Source organism: Portunus trituberculatus, chromosome 41, assembly GCF_017591435.1.
Source record: "Portunus trituberculatus isolate SZX2019 chromosome 41, ASM1759143v1, whole genome shotgun sequence".
NCBI classification, from domain to species: Eukaryota; Metazoa; Arthropoda; class Malacostraca; order Decapoda; family Portunidae; genus Portunus; species Portunus trituberculatus.
This window is the reverse complement of record NC_059295.1, coordinates 40,732,794-40,750,358: the sequence shown is the minus strand read 5'-3', so window position 1 is coordinate 40,750,358 and position 17,565 is coordinate 40,732,794. Positions and strand designations below refer to the sequence as shown.

General features: G+C 44.0%; 1 protein-coding gene across 4 annotated transcripts in view; it reads left to right on the top strand.

Moving 5' to 3' along the window:
• LOC123516438 (mitochondrial potassium channel ATP-binding subunit-like) overlaps positions 1-17,565 on the top strand; it is a 103,720-nt gene that overhangs the window by 50,165 nt on the left and 35,990 nt on the right. For all 4 annotated transcript variants that reach the window (XM_045275719.1, XM_045275717.1, XM_045275720.1 and 1 more), the window contains 3 exons: positions 6,594-6,697; positions 7,396-7,570; positions 8,157-8,335. In XM_045275719.1, the coding sequence (XP_045131654.1) occupies positions 6,594-6,697; positions 7,396-7,570; positions 8,157-8,335 (458 nt within the window). The remainder of the gene's footprint in view (positions 1-6,593; positions 6,698-7,395; positions 7,571-8,156; positions 8,336-17,565) is intronic.

The following is a 17,565-nucleotide window of genomic DNA, read 5'->3' as shown; positions in this document are numbered from 1 at the left end:
TGACGAACAGGATTTAAGAACAAATTATGGTCGTGAGCTGAGGTTTTACTATACAATAATACCTCGAAATATGATCACCCCAACATACAATTTTTTTTTATATATACAACGAAAAATTTAATATAATTTACGCCTTGAAATACGACGATATTTTTAAGATATGAATGGCCATCGGTAGGTGAAGCAGCAATCGCTTAGCTACCCTTGTCCATCCGAATATTCAGCCCACGTTGTGTATCGTTGTTCACCCTTTGTGCATGTATGTGTCTCTGCTCCTCGGCAATGTGTATTTTTCTTAAGTTTTGTGAACTCAAGATCGTGGGTGCCAAAAGTAAAAATTTGGCGAGAAACAGACAAAATAGCCAACATTCACATACAGACAACCCCCGTTTAACGAAGGTTCACTCAACGAAATTTCGCAACAACGAAGATTTCGTTTTACTACCATCTGCTCATTTAACGAACACCAAACTCACTTTAACGAAGTTTTATCCAGGTAATTTTTTCCAAATTTGAAAGCCCCACCGTATCATGCAAGCTGACAGGCTTTTCAATACACCAGGAGCTGCTGGTACTAAGGCCTGCCTCAGGAGAAATCCTGAATTCTGAGACACATGTAGAATAAAGATCAAGATCAAGCCTCTCGTGGACAACATGGGTGCTGCCAATACAAAGGCCTGACTCAGAAGAAATTCTGCGTCACCTGTAGCATCAAGATCAAGATCAAAATCACGCACACCACTCACTCCCCAGTCAAAACATAACAGCGTCACCAGCAGCTCATCTTCCCTAGTTCAACTTACCACCAAAACGCCCTGCAATGTGGCCTAACGTTCCTAAGAAGACCAGGAAGTGTCTTACTCTCGAAGTGAAGCTGGGTATTATTCACAGACAAGAGAGAGGCCAGAAAACTAATAACATTGCTTGCCACCATCTTGACTCCATCTACTGTCTACTATTTTCAAGTCAGCAGACTCTATTAAGAAGGCTGGTGAGACTGCATCTTCCTTGAAAGCTAAAAGAACCACCTGAACTCGTGACTTTACAATGGATAGAATGGAAAGCCTTGTGGAAATGTGGTACATAAGTTTTGTATGTAGTACCATGATGTTTGTTTACATTCCACAGGTTGCCGGTTAGTGTCTTTCCCGTTTCACTCTCCCTCCCTTCATAAAGTTAAGATCATCAACATTATAAGTTACGTACATACATACATTAGTGTACATTATAATGACTTAAATTAAACTACCTAAATGTTTAACTTCATAATTTTTACTTTCATTAAACCTTTTACTGTACTATGATGCACTCTCGCTTTGCTTACTCTCAAGGGAAGTTCAAATCAGGGGTTAAACTTGTTATAATCGGTTCGCTTAATGAAGTTTCGCTTAACCCTTTCCTTCCGGCAATTGTATATATACAATTGCATCAATGGGTCTGTAGCGACGGCAATCATACCCGTAATCAAGAATTTTCGCGCCTCAATTTTGAGCTCCAAGCGCCGTTTCTCGAGTCAGATGGTGAGTGGAAGTGTCTGGCATGTTTCCTCATGTAATGTTGTCACTATAGCTCTGGAAATTTAGCGGTAACGAAGCTATTTTCCCTTTCTCCGGGTGACACTTGGCAACCCGGCGACCCGCCGGGTGGAAAGCACCATGATAAGTGCGAAGAGACATCCTGATAAGAGCGAAGGATCTCAGATCATAACATGGAGCAGGACAGAACATATGTATTTAGCAGTGCTTCTGAGTTTGAAGACAGTGACAGTGAATATTTAGAAGAAGAAACTGAAGAAAGCGAAGACATTAGTGAAGACTCGGAAAGTGAAAAAAAATATTACCTATCATTCTTTCATGTTAATTTTTTCATTATCTTCGATTTTATAATAAAATGGTAGAAGGTAACTTGTCAGAGAGAGAGAGAGAGAGAGAGAGAGAGAGATCATCAACTAACAGGTTGGCGCATGAAAGCGTGTGTAATTCACCTCGGTCGCCTGCTGGTCACCCAGCCAGTCTTCCCATTACATGTGCGTGTGCATGTGTGTTTGTGTGTGTGTGTGTGAGAGAGAGAGAGAGATAGATAGATAATGTTATTTGCCTCGGTCGCCTGCTGGTCACCCATTCAGTCTTCCCATTACGTAAGGGTGGTGTGTGTTGTGTGAGAGAGAGAGAGAGAGAGAGATAATGTTATTTGCCTGAAACTTGATATGAAAAGGGATGAAATCTCTCTCTCTCTCTCTCTCTCTCTCTCTCTCTCTCTCTCTCTCTCTCTCTCTCTCTCTCTCTCTCTCTCATTGAAGTGTACAATTTCCTCCAAGATGAGAGAGAGAGAGTGTGTGTGTGTGTGTGTGCGTGCAGTGTCATCGCTTTCCGGGCTGTTTCTGGAAGACGGATCACACAGCAGGAGGAGGAGGGATCCTTGATAAGGCATAAACTGAACTTTCAGAGGTCACATCGAGCTACAAAGTACATCATTGTGTTCAGAATAACAAAGAGAAAATAATTATTAGTATTCAAACAGTTTTCTGACAATTTCTAGGTTTACCATTTTTAGCCGTCATAGCAAATGGGAAAATAGTTTAAGCGCCGGAAGGAAAGGGTTAACGAAGTGTTTTTTAGGAACGTAACCCCTTCGTTAAGCGGGGGTTGCCTGTACTGATTACCCTTAGAAATTCAATAAAGGAGTAAGTACAAATGATGTTCTGCCCACAAGCAACTCTTCCTCTTTGCAATACAAAAAAACAGAAGTCTCTAGATGTCATGGTTACCAAAATATCGCAGGTTGAATGAGGTAGTATCATCGGTCTAGGTGGCCTTGCATCTGATCAGGTTCAGCGGCCTTGGCTAGAGCGAGAGAAAACGGGCCCCTTGTATCCTCTCTCTCTCTCTCTCTCTCTCTCTCTCTCTCTCTCTCTCTCTCTCTCTCTCTCTCTCTCTCTCCTGTCGCCTGTTCTGATACCACTCTCCTTCAAAAGTTGTTTCCACGTAACATGGCTAGAGACCCGAGGTATAGAAGTAAGGCGCGCGGGAGAGGTGGTGGAATCAGACACAGTGAAATCACTGTTGCTCCCACCATTCATCGTTGGTGACACAGTGACGTAGAGCATATGTTTACTCCTGATGAGTGTTGCCAGCTCACAAGCAAAGAAAACGGGAAGAAAATAGCCAAAATATAGCCGTAAAAAGCCTAAACGTCTATTGATTGACGTGGCTTGAGTCTTGCATGATGAACATCTATTAATGCAGCCCGAGTTTTATGGGTTAAGTTGTTATTTTGGGCAATATAGTTAATTTATATCATGCATACAATAAACATTTGTATTTATCATATATTAAATATATATTTGGTTGGTATTTAAAGCATGTTATTTTTTTTTTTTTCGGTGGGTAAATTCATATCACAAGAACGAAATAATTCCATTTCCATTAATTTCTATGGGAAGAATTGATTTGATATACAATTTTTTTTATATACAACGATCGCCACGGAACGAATTAAAATCGTATGTCGAGGTATACCACTGTAATTACAAGTTCAATAAATGAAGGGAAAGTCCCACTAGAATGGAAGAGAGCCAACGTAATACCAATATTTAAAGGAGGAAAGGCAACTGAACCATGAAATTACAGACCAGTGTCACTTACAAGTGTCTTGGGGAAGTTGTGTAAAAGAATTATCAAAGAAAAATGGGTTAAATTTTTAGAAGAGGAGCAAGTCATATCAAACAGACAATTTGGGTTCAGGACAGGGCGGTCATGTGTATCAAACTTATTAAGCTTCTACTCCAGAGTTATTGCAGGACTTGAAAACAGAGATGGATGGGTAGACACAGTATACCTGGATATTAGAATGGCTTTTGATAAAGTCTCTCATGGAAGACTACTTTGGAAACTAGAGAACATAAGAGAACTGCAAGGAACTTTGCTAGAATGGACAAAAGATTATTTGAAGGATAGGGAAATGAGAACTGTGATCAGAGATATATACTCAACTTTGGGTAAAGTAACTAGCGGAGTGCCACAAGGGTCAGTGTTAGCCTCCATTATGTTTCAGATTTATGTAAACGACATTCACATTGAGATAAACAGTTATATAAATTTATTTGTTGATGATGCAAAACTGCTAAGAGTTATCAAAACCAGAGAGGACTGTCTGCCGTTGCAGGAAGATATAAACAAGATCTATGAGTGGAGCAAGAAGTGGAAATTGGAGTTTATTGCCTAGAAATGTCACATAATGGAACTAGGAAAGAGTAAGAGAAGACTGGTATGGAACTATCTGATGGGAGAGGAGCAAATAACAAAGACTAAAGAAGAAAAAGATCTAGGAGTGATCAAACAGGAAAATCTGAACCTTGAAAAACACATAAGTAAGATATTTGGAATATCATATAAAATGTTGACTAATATAAGAGTGGCATTTCATTACATGGACAAAGATATGAAAAAAAAAAATCATTATAAGCATGATACATTCAAGGCTGGAATATGCAGCAGTGGTATGGTCTCCAAGCTCCAAAAAGGATAAAAGAAAATTGGAAAGGATACAGAAGATTGCTACAAAGATGGTGCTGGAATTAAAGGACCTCACATATGAAGAACGATTGAAGGAAATGGGAATACCAACCTTACAAGATAGAAGAGAACGTGGGGACCTAATAACAATGTATAAGATAGTAAATGATATTGAAAAGATAGACAAAGTAGACCTGGTACTGTTGACAGAAGATGGAAGGACAAGAGGACATGAAAAGAAGATCAGGATGAGGCAGTGTGTGAAGGATATTGGAATATACAGTTTTCCACACAGAATGGTGGAAAAATGGAATGCATTGGATAATGAAGTTCTTACAGTACGTAATGTTTATAACTTTAAGGAAAAATTCAATAAATGGACATATGAAGACAGGACACTATGAGCCCTGCTTAAACCCTGTACAATACAACTAGGTAAATATATACATACACACACAGACATAACTACATTTCGTCACATAAAGCACAAAATAACACAAATAAAGAAGCACAGCATGAGAGATAAGAGAGAGTGATGTTTACACAAGAAGACACCGAGAACTGAAGGAGTGAGGTGCGCAAAGGATTGCATGGGTGCTGTACAAACAATGCAGTTTGTGCTGCCAGTGTCATGATGAGTATTCGTAACTTTGATTTTTATTGGTGCGTAGAGTCAAGAAATCGGCCAAATCTCAGCTCATAACTTGGAAAATTCGTAACTAGATGCATTCTTAAGTCGAGGTATTACTGTATGATGGTGTGATTGGAGGAGCCCAACAGAAAATAGAGAAACAGCATAAGCAGAAGGATTAGAGGTAAGGAAAAAGTCAAGAATGTTGGTTGTATCTCCATGTTTGTCAGAAATATGAGTAGAGTGTTGCACTAGCTGCTCTAGGTTATGGAAGATAGCAAAGTTGAAGGCCAGTTCACCAGGATGGTCAGTGAAGGGAGATGAAAGTCTAAGCTGGTGGTGAACATTGAAATTCTAAGGATGGAGATCTCCGCAAAGGGATAGAGAGATAGAATGTGCTCCACTTTGAAAGTTAAACAGTCAAAGAATTTTCTGTAGTCAGAGGAGTTAGGGGAGAGCTAGACAGCACAGATAGATTTAGTTAGAGTGACTGTTGAGTCAAAGCCAGATGGTGAAAAACCCAGAAGTTTCAAGAGCATGGGCACAAGGGCAAGTGAAGTTATTGCGCACATAGACGCAACATCCAGCTTTGGATAAAAGATGAGGATAGAGTAAGTAGGAGGGAACAGAGAAGGGGTTACTATCAGTTGCCTCAGACAGCTGTGCTTTGGTGAGGAAAAGATGAGGTTTAGTAGAGGAGAGGTGGTGTTCTACAGATTGAAAATTAGATAAAAAAACTATGAATGTTGCAGAAATTAATGAAGAAATGTTGAGGGAGGTGTCAAAACATTTTGGGTCACTACCTGAAGAGCAGTCCGACCTGGGGACATTTATGGTTCCTTCCCCAGAAGGGAACTCCGAGTCTGGATTAGGAGTCGCCATTTTTTTTATTTTGAGTGAAGGAATTAAGTGTGTGTAGTAAGTGCATGTAGTTTTGTGAGAAGGAGGATAGTTGTCTTTAAAGGGAAGTCTGTGACTGCCCCCTTGAGTTGTGAAACACAAAAGGGAAACGTTCAGTGAGATCACAACTAATTTTAATGGAAGGTTCACAACACTCCCTGAACTGATCCAGACCATTTCACTATGTTTGTAGATTTTTAAACATTTTTATATTTTTTTTGTTGTTTTGATAAATTGTCATTCATCTCTCTCTCTCTCTCTCTCTCTCTCTTATATTCATATACTTTTTAATTCTTGTTTTCTAAAAAGAACAGATAAGTTATACATTTAGGTAATGATGAATCAAGAGAATGGAGGTGTCAAGCATACCTGCAGCAATATAAAACAAATTACTTCTTTCAACTCAATAAACTTGACAAATAACTGTGAAACAGATGCATCATTAGTATTGTCAAGAATATGTTTATTTTATTTTTCAAACTGAGTGTAGGATAATTCACAGCCAATCTAGTTAATTTTTGTAATGAATAGTGCTGTCACTTCCACAGGAAGTGCTTGGTGACTTCAGCCTGATCATCCCAGCTGGCAGCATCGTGGCCCTGGTTGGAGTGTCAGGTGGAGGCAAATCCACTGTTGCTCAGCTTTTGGAGAGGTTGCGATTTTATTCCTTTATATTTCGTATATCAAATTCTTGGTCATTAGTGACATTTTGTTGTATAATCAATTATGAATATTCTATTGTGTCATCAATTCTAATTAAGGTTTTTTTTATATATTATCTTCCAATGATTTGAAGGTAATAGTATCATTATCATAATTTTATTTCATGATCTTATCAGAAGAAATAAATTATATAAATTGATAACCATGTACCCTTCAAGAAATTCAGAAAATTATGTTACAAAGCAAGGCTTCTTCCATTGATATCAGATTGCACTTTAATCAAAATTATGTTCCAAATATTATCACCTGGAACATTGTATCATGGGATACATGTGTCTCTATCTGCTTTATTATCCTGTCATTCATCAAAAACCATGTTTTTAAATGGATTCAATCACTAGTTCCTGCTTACAGTTTCACTATTTGCCTGCCAAAAAGAAAGTTAGGATGGACTTTGAATAAATAAATGATAAGCCATATACTCATAAAATCCTGTCATGGGAGACAGCTTTGATGGTGTAGACATGAGGAAGTTAAATCTAGTGGCTAAAGAGAGAACACAAGCAAAACATGTTAGGAATGTTAGTTTGTCATGTTAAGTAGTATATTGTGTCCTAATGTAGTAACCACTTTCATGTTATTTATTATATAATGAATAAACATTACACAGATTATTCTTACTTTTAGGTTCTATGATGTGAGTAGTGGATCCATAACCATTGATGGGGAGGACCTACGTACCCTTGATCCCTCTTGGCTGCGTGGTCGTGTCATTGGTTTCATCAACCAGGAACCAGTGCTCTTTGCTACCTCAATCATGGAGAATATTCGTTACGGCTTTCCAGATGCAACAGATGCTGAGGTAATCATGTGCTCAAGATGATTCATGATGAGTCATCATATACTGCTATTAGAAAAAAGTGTGGGAATGGAAGAATGAGTGCCTGCATGTATTAGCTAAGCTCTCACAACAGAATTTCTGCTATAATAGAATTCATATTATATAAGTGACATTCCTTTGATGTTTTCTCAGTGGCATAGTGGATATGCTTACAGCTTTGACATAATGGTGAAGAGTATTAGAGTGCATTGTGTGGGTAATCTTTGGATAGGAAGAGGTAAAGTTTCTATGCCATTGCTAACTCCCTTTATGGACAATCTTAGAGTCAGGCATAATGATGAATTCAGTATATTTCAGATAACAAAGTATGCATAAAATTTGGATTGATTTAATTAGATTTGTGATATATTTAGATTCATGCAGTATTCTGGTAAGTCTACTGTGTATAGATGAACTATATTTTGGACTTCTCATTGATGAATATTTAGAAATGAAACTGTATTTGTGATAAAGATATTTGTGAATTTTTCTTTCTCCATAGTTCTTAATGTTCTAGTCTCCTTAATATAGCTTAAATTTCTGGTTACAAAAGATATTGACATTGCAGGTAATTGAAGCTGCTAAGAAAGCCAATGCTCACAACTTCATCAAGGCTTTTCCTAGTGGCTATAACACGGTGGTAGGAGAACGAGGGGTGACTGTGTCTGGTGGACAAAAACAACGCATTGCCATTGCACGAGCACTGTTGAAGAACCCTAGGATTTTGGTGCTGGATGAGGCTACCAGGTAATCAGTATTATTATATGCTTGCTTGTGTATTCATTTCATAGATCTTGGAATTTGTGTGTGTAAAGAACAGTATTTTAACAGGATTAATCCTTAGACAGCAGCAGTATTCACTATGAGGTGTCCACGTTTTTTTAACTGTCTTTACATATGTAGTACAAGTGCAACAACAAGAGCAAGAACAAGATGACAAACCAAGTAAAACGAGAGCAAACAACAAAAATATACCGGTGACGACGGAGCGTCCCAACAACAACACCACCCTCCACCAACTCCAACACAGCTCTGCCCTCTACCCACGCGCAGCCCACACAAGCTGCCAACGGTGCGCCAAAACCCTCTCGAAACATTCCCGAAACCACCACAACAATAACCAAATAAACCACATCTCCCCATGATCTTAAGATCATAAAAACCAAATACACCCATCAACACCTCAACAGAATATTAAGACAACCTGAGAACAAACTTAATCAACGAAACATTCCCGAAATCACCAAAACAATAACCAAATAAACCACATCTTCCCATGATCTTAAGATCATAAAAACCAAATACACCCATCAACACCTCAACAGACTATTAAAACAACCTGAGAACAAACTTAATCAACGAAATCAGCCATCCATGCGGGAGGCCTCCTATTCCTTACTGGACGAGGCTCTGGCACTGGATGATGCTCAACAGACACAGAGTCTCCCTCTCTCTCCCGAAGACTCTCCTCCTCTTCATCACCAGAATACTCCGCAGGTGATTGTACTACTGGCCGGACATCCAACACATGCCTCGGCATACCATTAACAACAAGATTATTTGGAGAATTCACCTGTGTAACAGTCCCTTTTCCCCACTGAGTAGTACACCTAGCACCAGCAGGTTTCACCCACACCTCATCTCCAATATGTACAGACAACTTCTCGCTGCTCTGTCCCCCGACTTCAGGGTTTTTCACCCACGGGTATCTCCACTCGTAAGTATAGACTGAGCGCTGCGGTACCGATAACTCGTCCTGCCCGTATCTTGGTGTGCTGTTATACCAATACACAGCTTCCAAGGGAGAGATACCTCCTCTTTCAGCAATTGCCTTTACCGTCCTGTGATATCTCTCAACAATCCTGTTCCCTGACGGTCTGTATGCAGCTCTAAATACCCCATCTATATTCCAGCCTCACATCATATCAGCCAAATGTTGAGACCGAAAAGCCGTGCCATTGTCCATCAACAACTCGTCTACTGGGCCCCTCTCCAAGAAAATGCTATTCAGTTCATCAGCTATGCAATGCGCATCCTCTCTCACTAACTTCCCCCAAATAGCAAAACGACCTGGGCCACAGTCCACCACAGATAAATACGGCACCCCTCTGTAATGGGTCACATCAACAGCCAATCGCTGCCAGTTAAACTTGGTACATATTTCTCCCTTTTGATGTGTTTAGAGGTGCAGGATCAATTGATTGACACCTCTCACAACCTTGTACAACCCTCTTCACATCATTCCTTGCCACAGTCTAGTCAACCTTTTTTGCCAAGTACCAAGTTCGATCAACTCCCATATGATGCCTATTGTGAACTGCACGCAAATCCGCTATTACTCCTGAGCACATATGTTCACTTTGTACATTCTCAACGGTCGAGGCAGCTCCCAGCCAGCTCTTCTTCACACGAGTCAACATATCAGCCTTATTCCAATCTGATGGCACCAACAATACCTCAATCTTCAACCCAAATTCTTTGATTAACTCTCAAATTTCTTAACCTGCGCTTAATGAGCACTTCTGCTGCTTCCTTCGTGTGCACTCACTTTTCTGTACTTATCACACTTTTTAACCATGCCACAACAGTAGCAGAATCAACCTTCAACTCTAACGAAGTTATGCCCCATTTCAACCCCAGATTCACTCCCTTTAAAACAGCCTCCAGTTCTGCAACATTAATATGGTTAAAATCATCATTCTTTCTCAACCAGGCAGCATCCTCGACTGTTCTTCCCTCAATCTCCAACACTGTTCCAATTGCGATTTTACTTGCATCCGTCCAAACTACTCCATGAGTACTCCGAGGCACCAACTAGCTCCCCCTCACGGGATCCTCCCTAGCAACTCTATATCCATAACCTCCTTGATCATACACATAGTCTAGTCACCAACGAGATCCTCCCAGTGAAATCCTTCTGCCTGTCGCTTAATGTAGCTACAGGCAACCTGTAACCATCCCGCAACAGGGTAATGCCCCACAAGCATCCCACATACTGAAAATAGCTCCCGCCTGGTAAGGGTGTCACCAATCTCTGGCAATGTTTTTCCTCTCCGAAAAACCAACTCGTCTCCTGATTTCGACAACTTCAATCCCAACACTGCAGTTCCCTCTCCAACTGCTTCCGGAGGTTTCATAACAAGCCCGTATTTATTCAAATGTTTGATCACATCCTGCACTGACACCCTACTTTCATCGACCGCAATGTCATCTATATACGAACTAGTTGCTGCCCCGATAACAGTATCCAAACTCAGCACATATTTTAACACTTTTGACATTATACGAGGAGCTGAATTTAAACCAAAACCCAATCTAGTGAGACAGAATGTTTGACCTTTATAATTAACAAGTTGGTATGGCCACAATTCTTTATTGGTCTTCAATTGAAGATAAGCCGATTTCAAGTCCACTAGAGATACACACTTACTCCCTCAATTTCTCACTGCAAATACTGACAACATCATCACCCGTGTGACACTTAACGAAAGTATTCAACTCACGAAAATCAAGCACGGGCCTCACTTTATTCTTTGTAGGTTGTTCCACTGCCATGAGAGCAATAATACCTGTATCAACATTCTCCCGCCAAGGCACCAGTATTCCTCCTCGATCCATCTATCTACTTCCTTCTCAAACTCCAACTGCTTTTCGCTTGCCATATTTTTGTCGTACCACGACACTCTATTCTTGAGTTGAACAGGATGTTCAGACTTCCATGTCCATTTTATCGTCCAATGCTGCCCATCAAACTTAGCATGAAAATCAGTGTCATTTATTTCCAGAACACTGTCACTGTTAAAAGACTCGTCAACTTTATTAGCAGGCTGCTCATCTCTTTGCACTACAGCCACAGCTGGCTGACCTTCGACATGAACTTTGGAGTCTCCAAATTTAATTGTACCCCGACCAATGGTAACTCCACCCAACTGATCAATAACATCAACTCCGACAACCACATCCACACCAACAACCAGCTGATCTAACACCAGCGCCCTATAAACAATAACTACTTTATCTTCAAACACCAACTCAAGACCAGTCACAGTTCGGCACATTACTAGCCGGCCATCAAAAGCACAAACACGAGCTTCACCATTACTGCTTCGAACAAACATTGAACAAACTACAGTTGTAGTACAACCAGTATCTATTAATGCTCTCCCAACTACCCCACCTATTACTACATTGACAATGGGTAAACAACCTATACAACGCCCCTTTCCAATGACAGAGCAACTTCCGGCGCTGAAATCACTCCTTTCTAGTTTTCCGAAATATTTTCTTGGCACCTGCTAGCGACATGTCCAAGTTTTCCACACCTAAAACACCTCACCTGTTCTTTACAATCTCTGATCATGTGTGGGCCTGAACAATGGAAACATTTACCTGAAAATTGATTGGCAGTATTTACCCGTCTAGGCCCTCTTACTGTCTCCTTAAACTCCCTGGTCACAGCAGATAACTCCACTTGCGGCTTGGCTATCAGGATTCTAGCTCGACTAATTAAATCCCTGATCTCAAGTTTCAGAACATTGGGTAATTGCTGCAAAGAAATTCGTACATGATCGGGAAACCCATTCACAAATGTTAATTTAATAATATTCTCCAATCCTTCACCTGTAAATTGAGCCAACCCTGCCAATCTACTAATTTCGTTTGCATAGACATTGACAGGCTCTCCTGTCCACCGCTTCTGAACCAATTTTGCAAATGAAGTAAAGGCATCATCAGTGAACGCTACTCGTAACTTCTCTTGAAGAATCTTTGCATCCGTTTGCTTCGCATCGGTTAACTCCAAGTACAATGCCAATGCGTCGCCCTCCAAATACAATGGTATGAAACTGGCCACATCATTAATCTTTTGCAACTTGGCCACCAGAGTAACTTTCTTCAACAATGACACTACATCACCCTCACCAGTAAATGGCTTTATCATGTCCATTGCTATTTTGGATGCAGCCATAATGAATGCCGATATAGCTTGTAGTACAAGTGCAACAACAAGGGCAAGAACAAGACGACAAACCAAGTAAAACGAGAGCAAACAACAAAAATATACCAGTGACAACAGAGCGTCCCAACAACAACATCACCCTCCACCAACTCCAACACAGCTCTGCCCTCTACCCACGCACAGCCCACACAAGCCCCCAACGGTGCGCCGAAACCCTCTCGAAACATTCCCGAAACCACCACAACAATAACCATATAAATCACAACATAGATGTCTTCTATGCTGGGAGCTTCCTTTGGGTCTATGCAGTCGGTGGCGGATGCTCGCATGGTCCCTTCAGGTTGCGGTGGTTTACCGGGGAGCTCCACCAGGCCACGCAGGTTCTATGAGAGCGCGTGCTTCATCATCTCGGGCTGCCCCTCCTCGATACCAAGGCACATCACACTTCCAGAGGACCTCCAACAGATTCCTCCCCTACCCATCAGCTTCTTGCCAGGCCCAGTCCTCTTCAAGGGATAGGAGAGCTCCGTCGGGTCGGGACGGCGGTCTCTCTACCCGCAGAGCTTTGGGCCAGCCCTTTCGGACTACCACCGCAGCACCCCGGGGGTCACGGCGGTGACTCCCCAGCGCTGGGTCGCCTGTCCAACGCGGCCGACAAGTGGCTGGTCGGCACATGGGCGGGCAGGGTGGTTCGTCGGGGCCTCTCCTGGGAGTGGGCTCAAGGCCATGCCCCACGTCTATGGATGCCTCCTCCCTTCTCTTCAACATCACCTCAGCTCTCGGCGATATTCCAGGAGATGCTCCTTCAAGGGGTACTGGAGGAGTATTCCGGCCCTGTCTTCCTGTCCCGTCTCTTCTTGGTCACTCGGTGGGACAGGCAGGATCCTCGGCTGGTCGTCGACCTTTCGGCTCTCAACGCCCACATCGAGTGTCATCACTTCAGGATGGTAACGCTCAAGTAGGTCAGAGAGTCTCTTCTTCCACACTCTTGGCTAACCTCCCTGGACCTCGCCAATGCATATTGGCATGTGCTGATAGGTCCGTGTTTTCGTTCCTACGTGGCAGTGCAGGACTGCTCCCGCATCCTGCGTTTTACAGTCCTGTCCTTCTGGTTGAAAATCGCGCTACGGGTCTTCACCAAGATCATGAAGACTCTGGCATCAATGCTGGCGGACGTCAACATCAGAACCATAATGTATCTGGACGATTGGCTCGTCTAGGGGTCGTCGAGGAAGGAAGCCCAAGCTGCAACCACCAGGACCGTCTCCATCAGCGAATCCCTCGGGTTTCACTTCAATTTCCCCAAGTCTCATCTTGAGCCCACTCAAGTTCTGCAGTGGCTCGGCATGTGGTGGGATATTCGGACTTCTACCATCCGCCTGTCCGAGGACAAGAGGAGGAAGATCCTGCAGCGGGTCAGGAGGGTCTCCTGGTCCACCACCTTCACCCACCGCATATGGACGAGGCTCATGGGCTCCTTGACTTTTGAAGCCCAGGTGACACCGCTGGGCCCTCTGTGGTGCAGGAGGCTCTGGTGGGAAAGCAACAGGGTGTTTCCCCAGGTGGCCCCGCACCGTCTGTGCCCGGTTCCACCACACCTTCACCGGCTGCTGCGTCAGTGGTTGTCCCCGGGCCTTCTGGAGACTGCGGTCCCTTGGAGGCTGTCAGTGCCGCAGCTCCAAGTCTACACAGATGCTTCGGACAGCGGTTGGGGCTTCCAGGCATCCAACGGTTGACAGGGCCGGGGACGCTGGGAGCAGGCCGACGCGCAGAGGCACGTCAACGTGAGGGAGTTGACGGTGCCTCTGCTTTTCCTTCAGCAACAGGCGGACCTCCGGCAACTCCACATCTGCTTCTACATGGACAATGTAGTGACAGTCCAGTGTGTGAAGAGGATAGGCTCTTCCCGGTCGATCTCCCTCCTCAGGACATCCGAGGCCCTCTTCAACACTGTCAGCCGTGCACATGTCGGGCAGGGACAATGTCTGGGCAGACGCGTTGTCCCGCAGCGATACTTCCTCAGTGGAATGGTCGCTCGACCCGGATGTTTTCACGGATCTAGTGGAGTTGTTTGGTCTGCCCGAGGTGGACCTGTTTGCAACATCGGAGAACCATCAGCTCCCACAGTACATCACCAGGAGCATGGTCACGGCCATGGGAGGGCCAGATTCCTTTCTCATGGATTGGAACACATAGGGGTTCGTGTATCTTTTTCCTCCCCCAGCGACGAAGGTGATGACGGCGGTGGTGCGCAAGCTGGAGACGTTCAGGAGCCAAGTCCTTCTCATCGCCCCTCTCTGGAAGGCCCAGCCCTGGTGTCAACGTCTACTGCTCTGGTGTCCTTCCCCTCTACCTCTCAACAGATTGGCGGTACGGGGCCATGGCATCCGTCAGTCTGGAATATCCTCCAGCTTTCACGTGTGGAGTTTCTGCAGGCGTGCTTGACCACCTCCCTCTCGCCTGCGGTCTCCTCTGATGTCATCAAGGGGTCCAGGGATTCCACCCTCCGCCAGTACGAGTCAGCATGGAAAGCTTTCCATCTTTTTTTCCACAATCAGCCTTTTTCTTATATTTCTTTACCTCTTGTTTATGACTTTTTGTCCTATATGTTCCATGTCAGACGCAGAGCTGCCCCGACTGTCGCCACCTATGCGGCTGCTCTGGCGGACCCCTTGTCATTGGGGTTTAACATCACCATCAGAGGACGGGTCCTGGACTTACTGAAAAAGGGTCACTTCCACCAGCGGCCTCCTGTGAAGAGACCAAGAATCTTCTGGTCTCTGTCCAAAGTCCTGACCCTCCTTTGGGGCCCTCCTTTTACTAATTCTACCCCTCAACAGAGCTTGCGGAAGGCACTGTTTTTGGTGGCCATGGCTTCCGGCTTAAGGGCTTCCCAACTTCACACCCTTATCCGGCACCCCTCCTGGTTGGTTTTCTCCAGGGATGGGCAACAGGTCTCCCTAGCACCTTCTCCCAAGTTCTTGGCCAAGAATGAGAGGGAAGGACACTCCTTGGCCCCCATTGTGCTCCAGGCGTGGATGGAGGGACATCACCACCACCCCCTCTGCCCTGTGCAGTCCTTGCGACGGTATGTTGGGTCGACTTCCGGTCCCCAACATACCCGTCTGTTCATCTGGCCTGACACCCACAAGCCCCTATCCAGGATCCACATCTCGCAGGTCCTTTGTGGGGTGATAGAGGAGGCGGATCCAGGACATGCACCAAAGGGGCACGAAGTGAGGGCCATGTCGGCCACCATGGCTTTCCTTTGCCACTTCTCCTTGGACCAGATACGGGAGCATGGACAGTGGGCTTCGGACCGCTCTTTTGTAGCCCACTATCTGGATCACACACTGGAGGAGGTCCCTTGCACCTCCATGGCAGGGCCTCCTTCGCCTCCCGGACCCTCCTCTTCGACCTGACGAGTCATAGTTGGGGGGCGGGGATGGCAGCGTCAGTGGAGGTCGTCGGCCACCCTACGGGTCCGGACCTCACCCCCATCTTACACGGCAACGACGCGGGACCCTTTCCCTACCCTCCAGTAGCAGGAGTCTTTGCCGCTCCCAGAGCCTCTCTTTCTCCTCCTGGACCCCCCTCTCCGACCCAACGGGTCGGACTTTGGGGGAGGGGGATGGTAGCTTCTGGGGAGGTCTGTGTTCACCCGACGGGACCAGACCTCACCCCTCCCAAAGGTTGCTTCACCTCTACCGGACCGTCCTTCACACACCGGTCCAGGTATGCTGCTCTCTCGGACCGTTCTCACTCTGCCAGGTTAGAGGTTCTCAGTACCCTTCCCTTTCAGTATAGTCTGGCGGATCCTTCCTCCACTTGTGATGCAGCTATACCCGCATTGGATCTGATTGTACCTTAAAATGCGATGTTTGAGTTACCGAACTATTGTTCGAAAACATCTATTTTGAGTGAAGCAGCTCCAGTGCGGGTGATCGAGTCCCTCTTCCACCGCTTCGCTTCCTCCCCTAGTCATCCTTCGCCAGTCTCTGTTCTCGCGCTTCACATGGAACGGCGTCTTCTTATCAGGAGAGTGACCTCCCAGAGATAGAAAACGAGACGTAGGGAGGTCGGGTATGGGGGTTTGGTTCCTTTTGGTAGGGGTGACTGTGCTATTGTGATTGTAGGTAGGGGTGACTGCGCTATTGTGATTGTAGGTAGGGGTTACTGCGCTATTGTGTTGATTCTATTTTGAGGATAGTGTTTTCCTATGTGCGTGGGGCCTCATTTTTAATGAGATGTTTCAGCGATACCCTGAGGCATAGTACTACACAGATAGTACATTGTGCACTCAGTTAGTACAGCTATACCCGCACTGGAGCTGCTTCACTCAAAATAGATGTTTTCGAACAATAGTTCGGTAACTCAAACATCGCATTTTTACTCATTCAAGCTTTTTTACTCTCCTACTTTTTAAGGTGTTCTATTTTGTGATGCAGCTTAGAGTGTGGAGTTGTGCTCAATGTAACTTCACTTATATCACAGCTGTAGATGCTGTATCTTAACTTGTTTTGCATGGCTTAATAAGTACATCTCCTTTGAACCTTCTTTGTAGCATTGCCCTCAGCTGACTCTGTTTTTTCTGAAAAATGTCTGTCACACAGTCTTGAAGGGCATACCCCAAGAGTGATTGAGCTTTTGGGTTTCTTTACCCAGTAAACATGTTTGCTATATATTTCTATTATCTGCTCAATCAAGAGTAATTTAAATTAAGAAACTTCTGGCTGTTATTTCTTTCATATATTACATGGCAGTTATGCAGACTGATCTCTGCCATCCTATCAACTGTTCCATCTACAGTGTTGAGCTGTGTATCATCAGTTGCAGTTATTGTCATCATCATATAGCAAATCATCTGGTAAATGATGAAAAGAATCATTATTCAAGTCCTGATTTAGAAATGTAATTCAGTTCTCTATCAGTAATGTTCCTTCTTCTAGGGAGCGTGTTTGCATGTTGTATATTCAGAAATCACAATAAGCTGGATTAATGAGGGTTGCATGAGACAAAG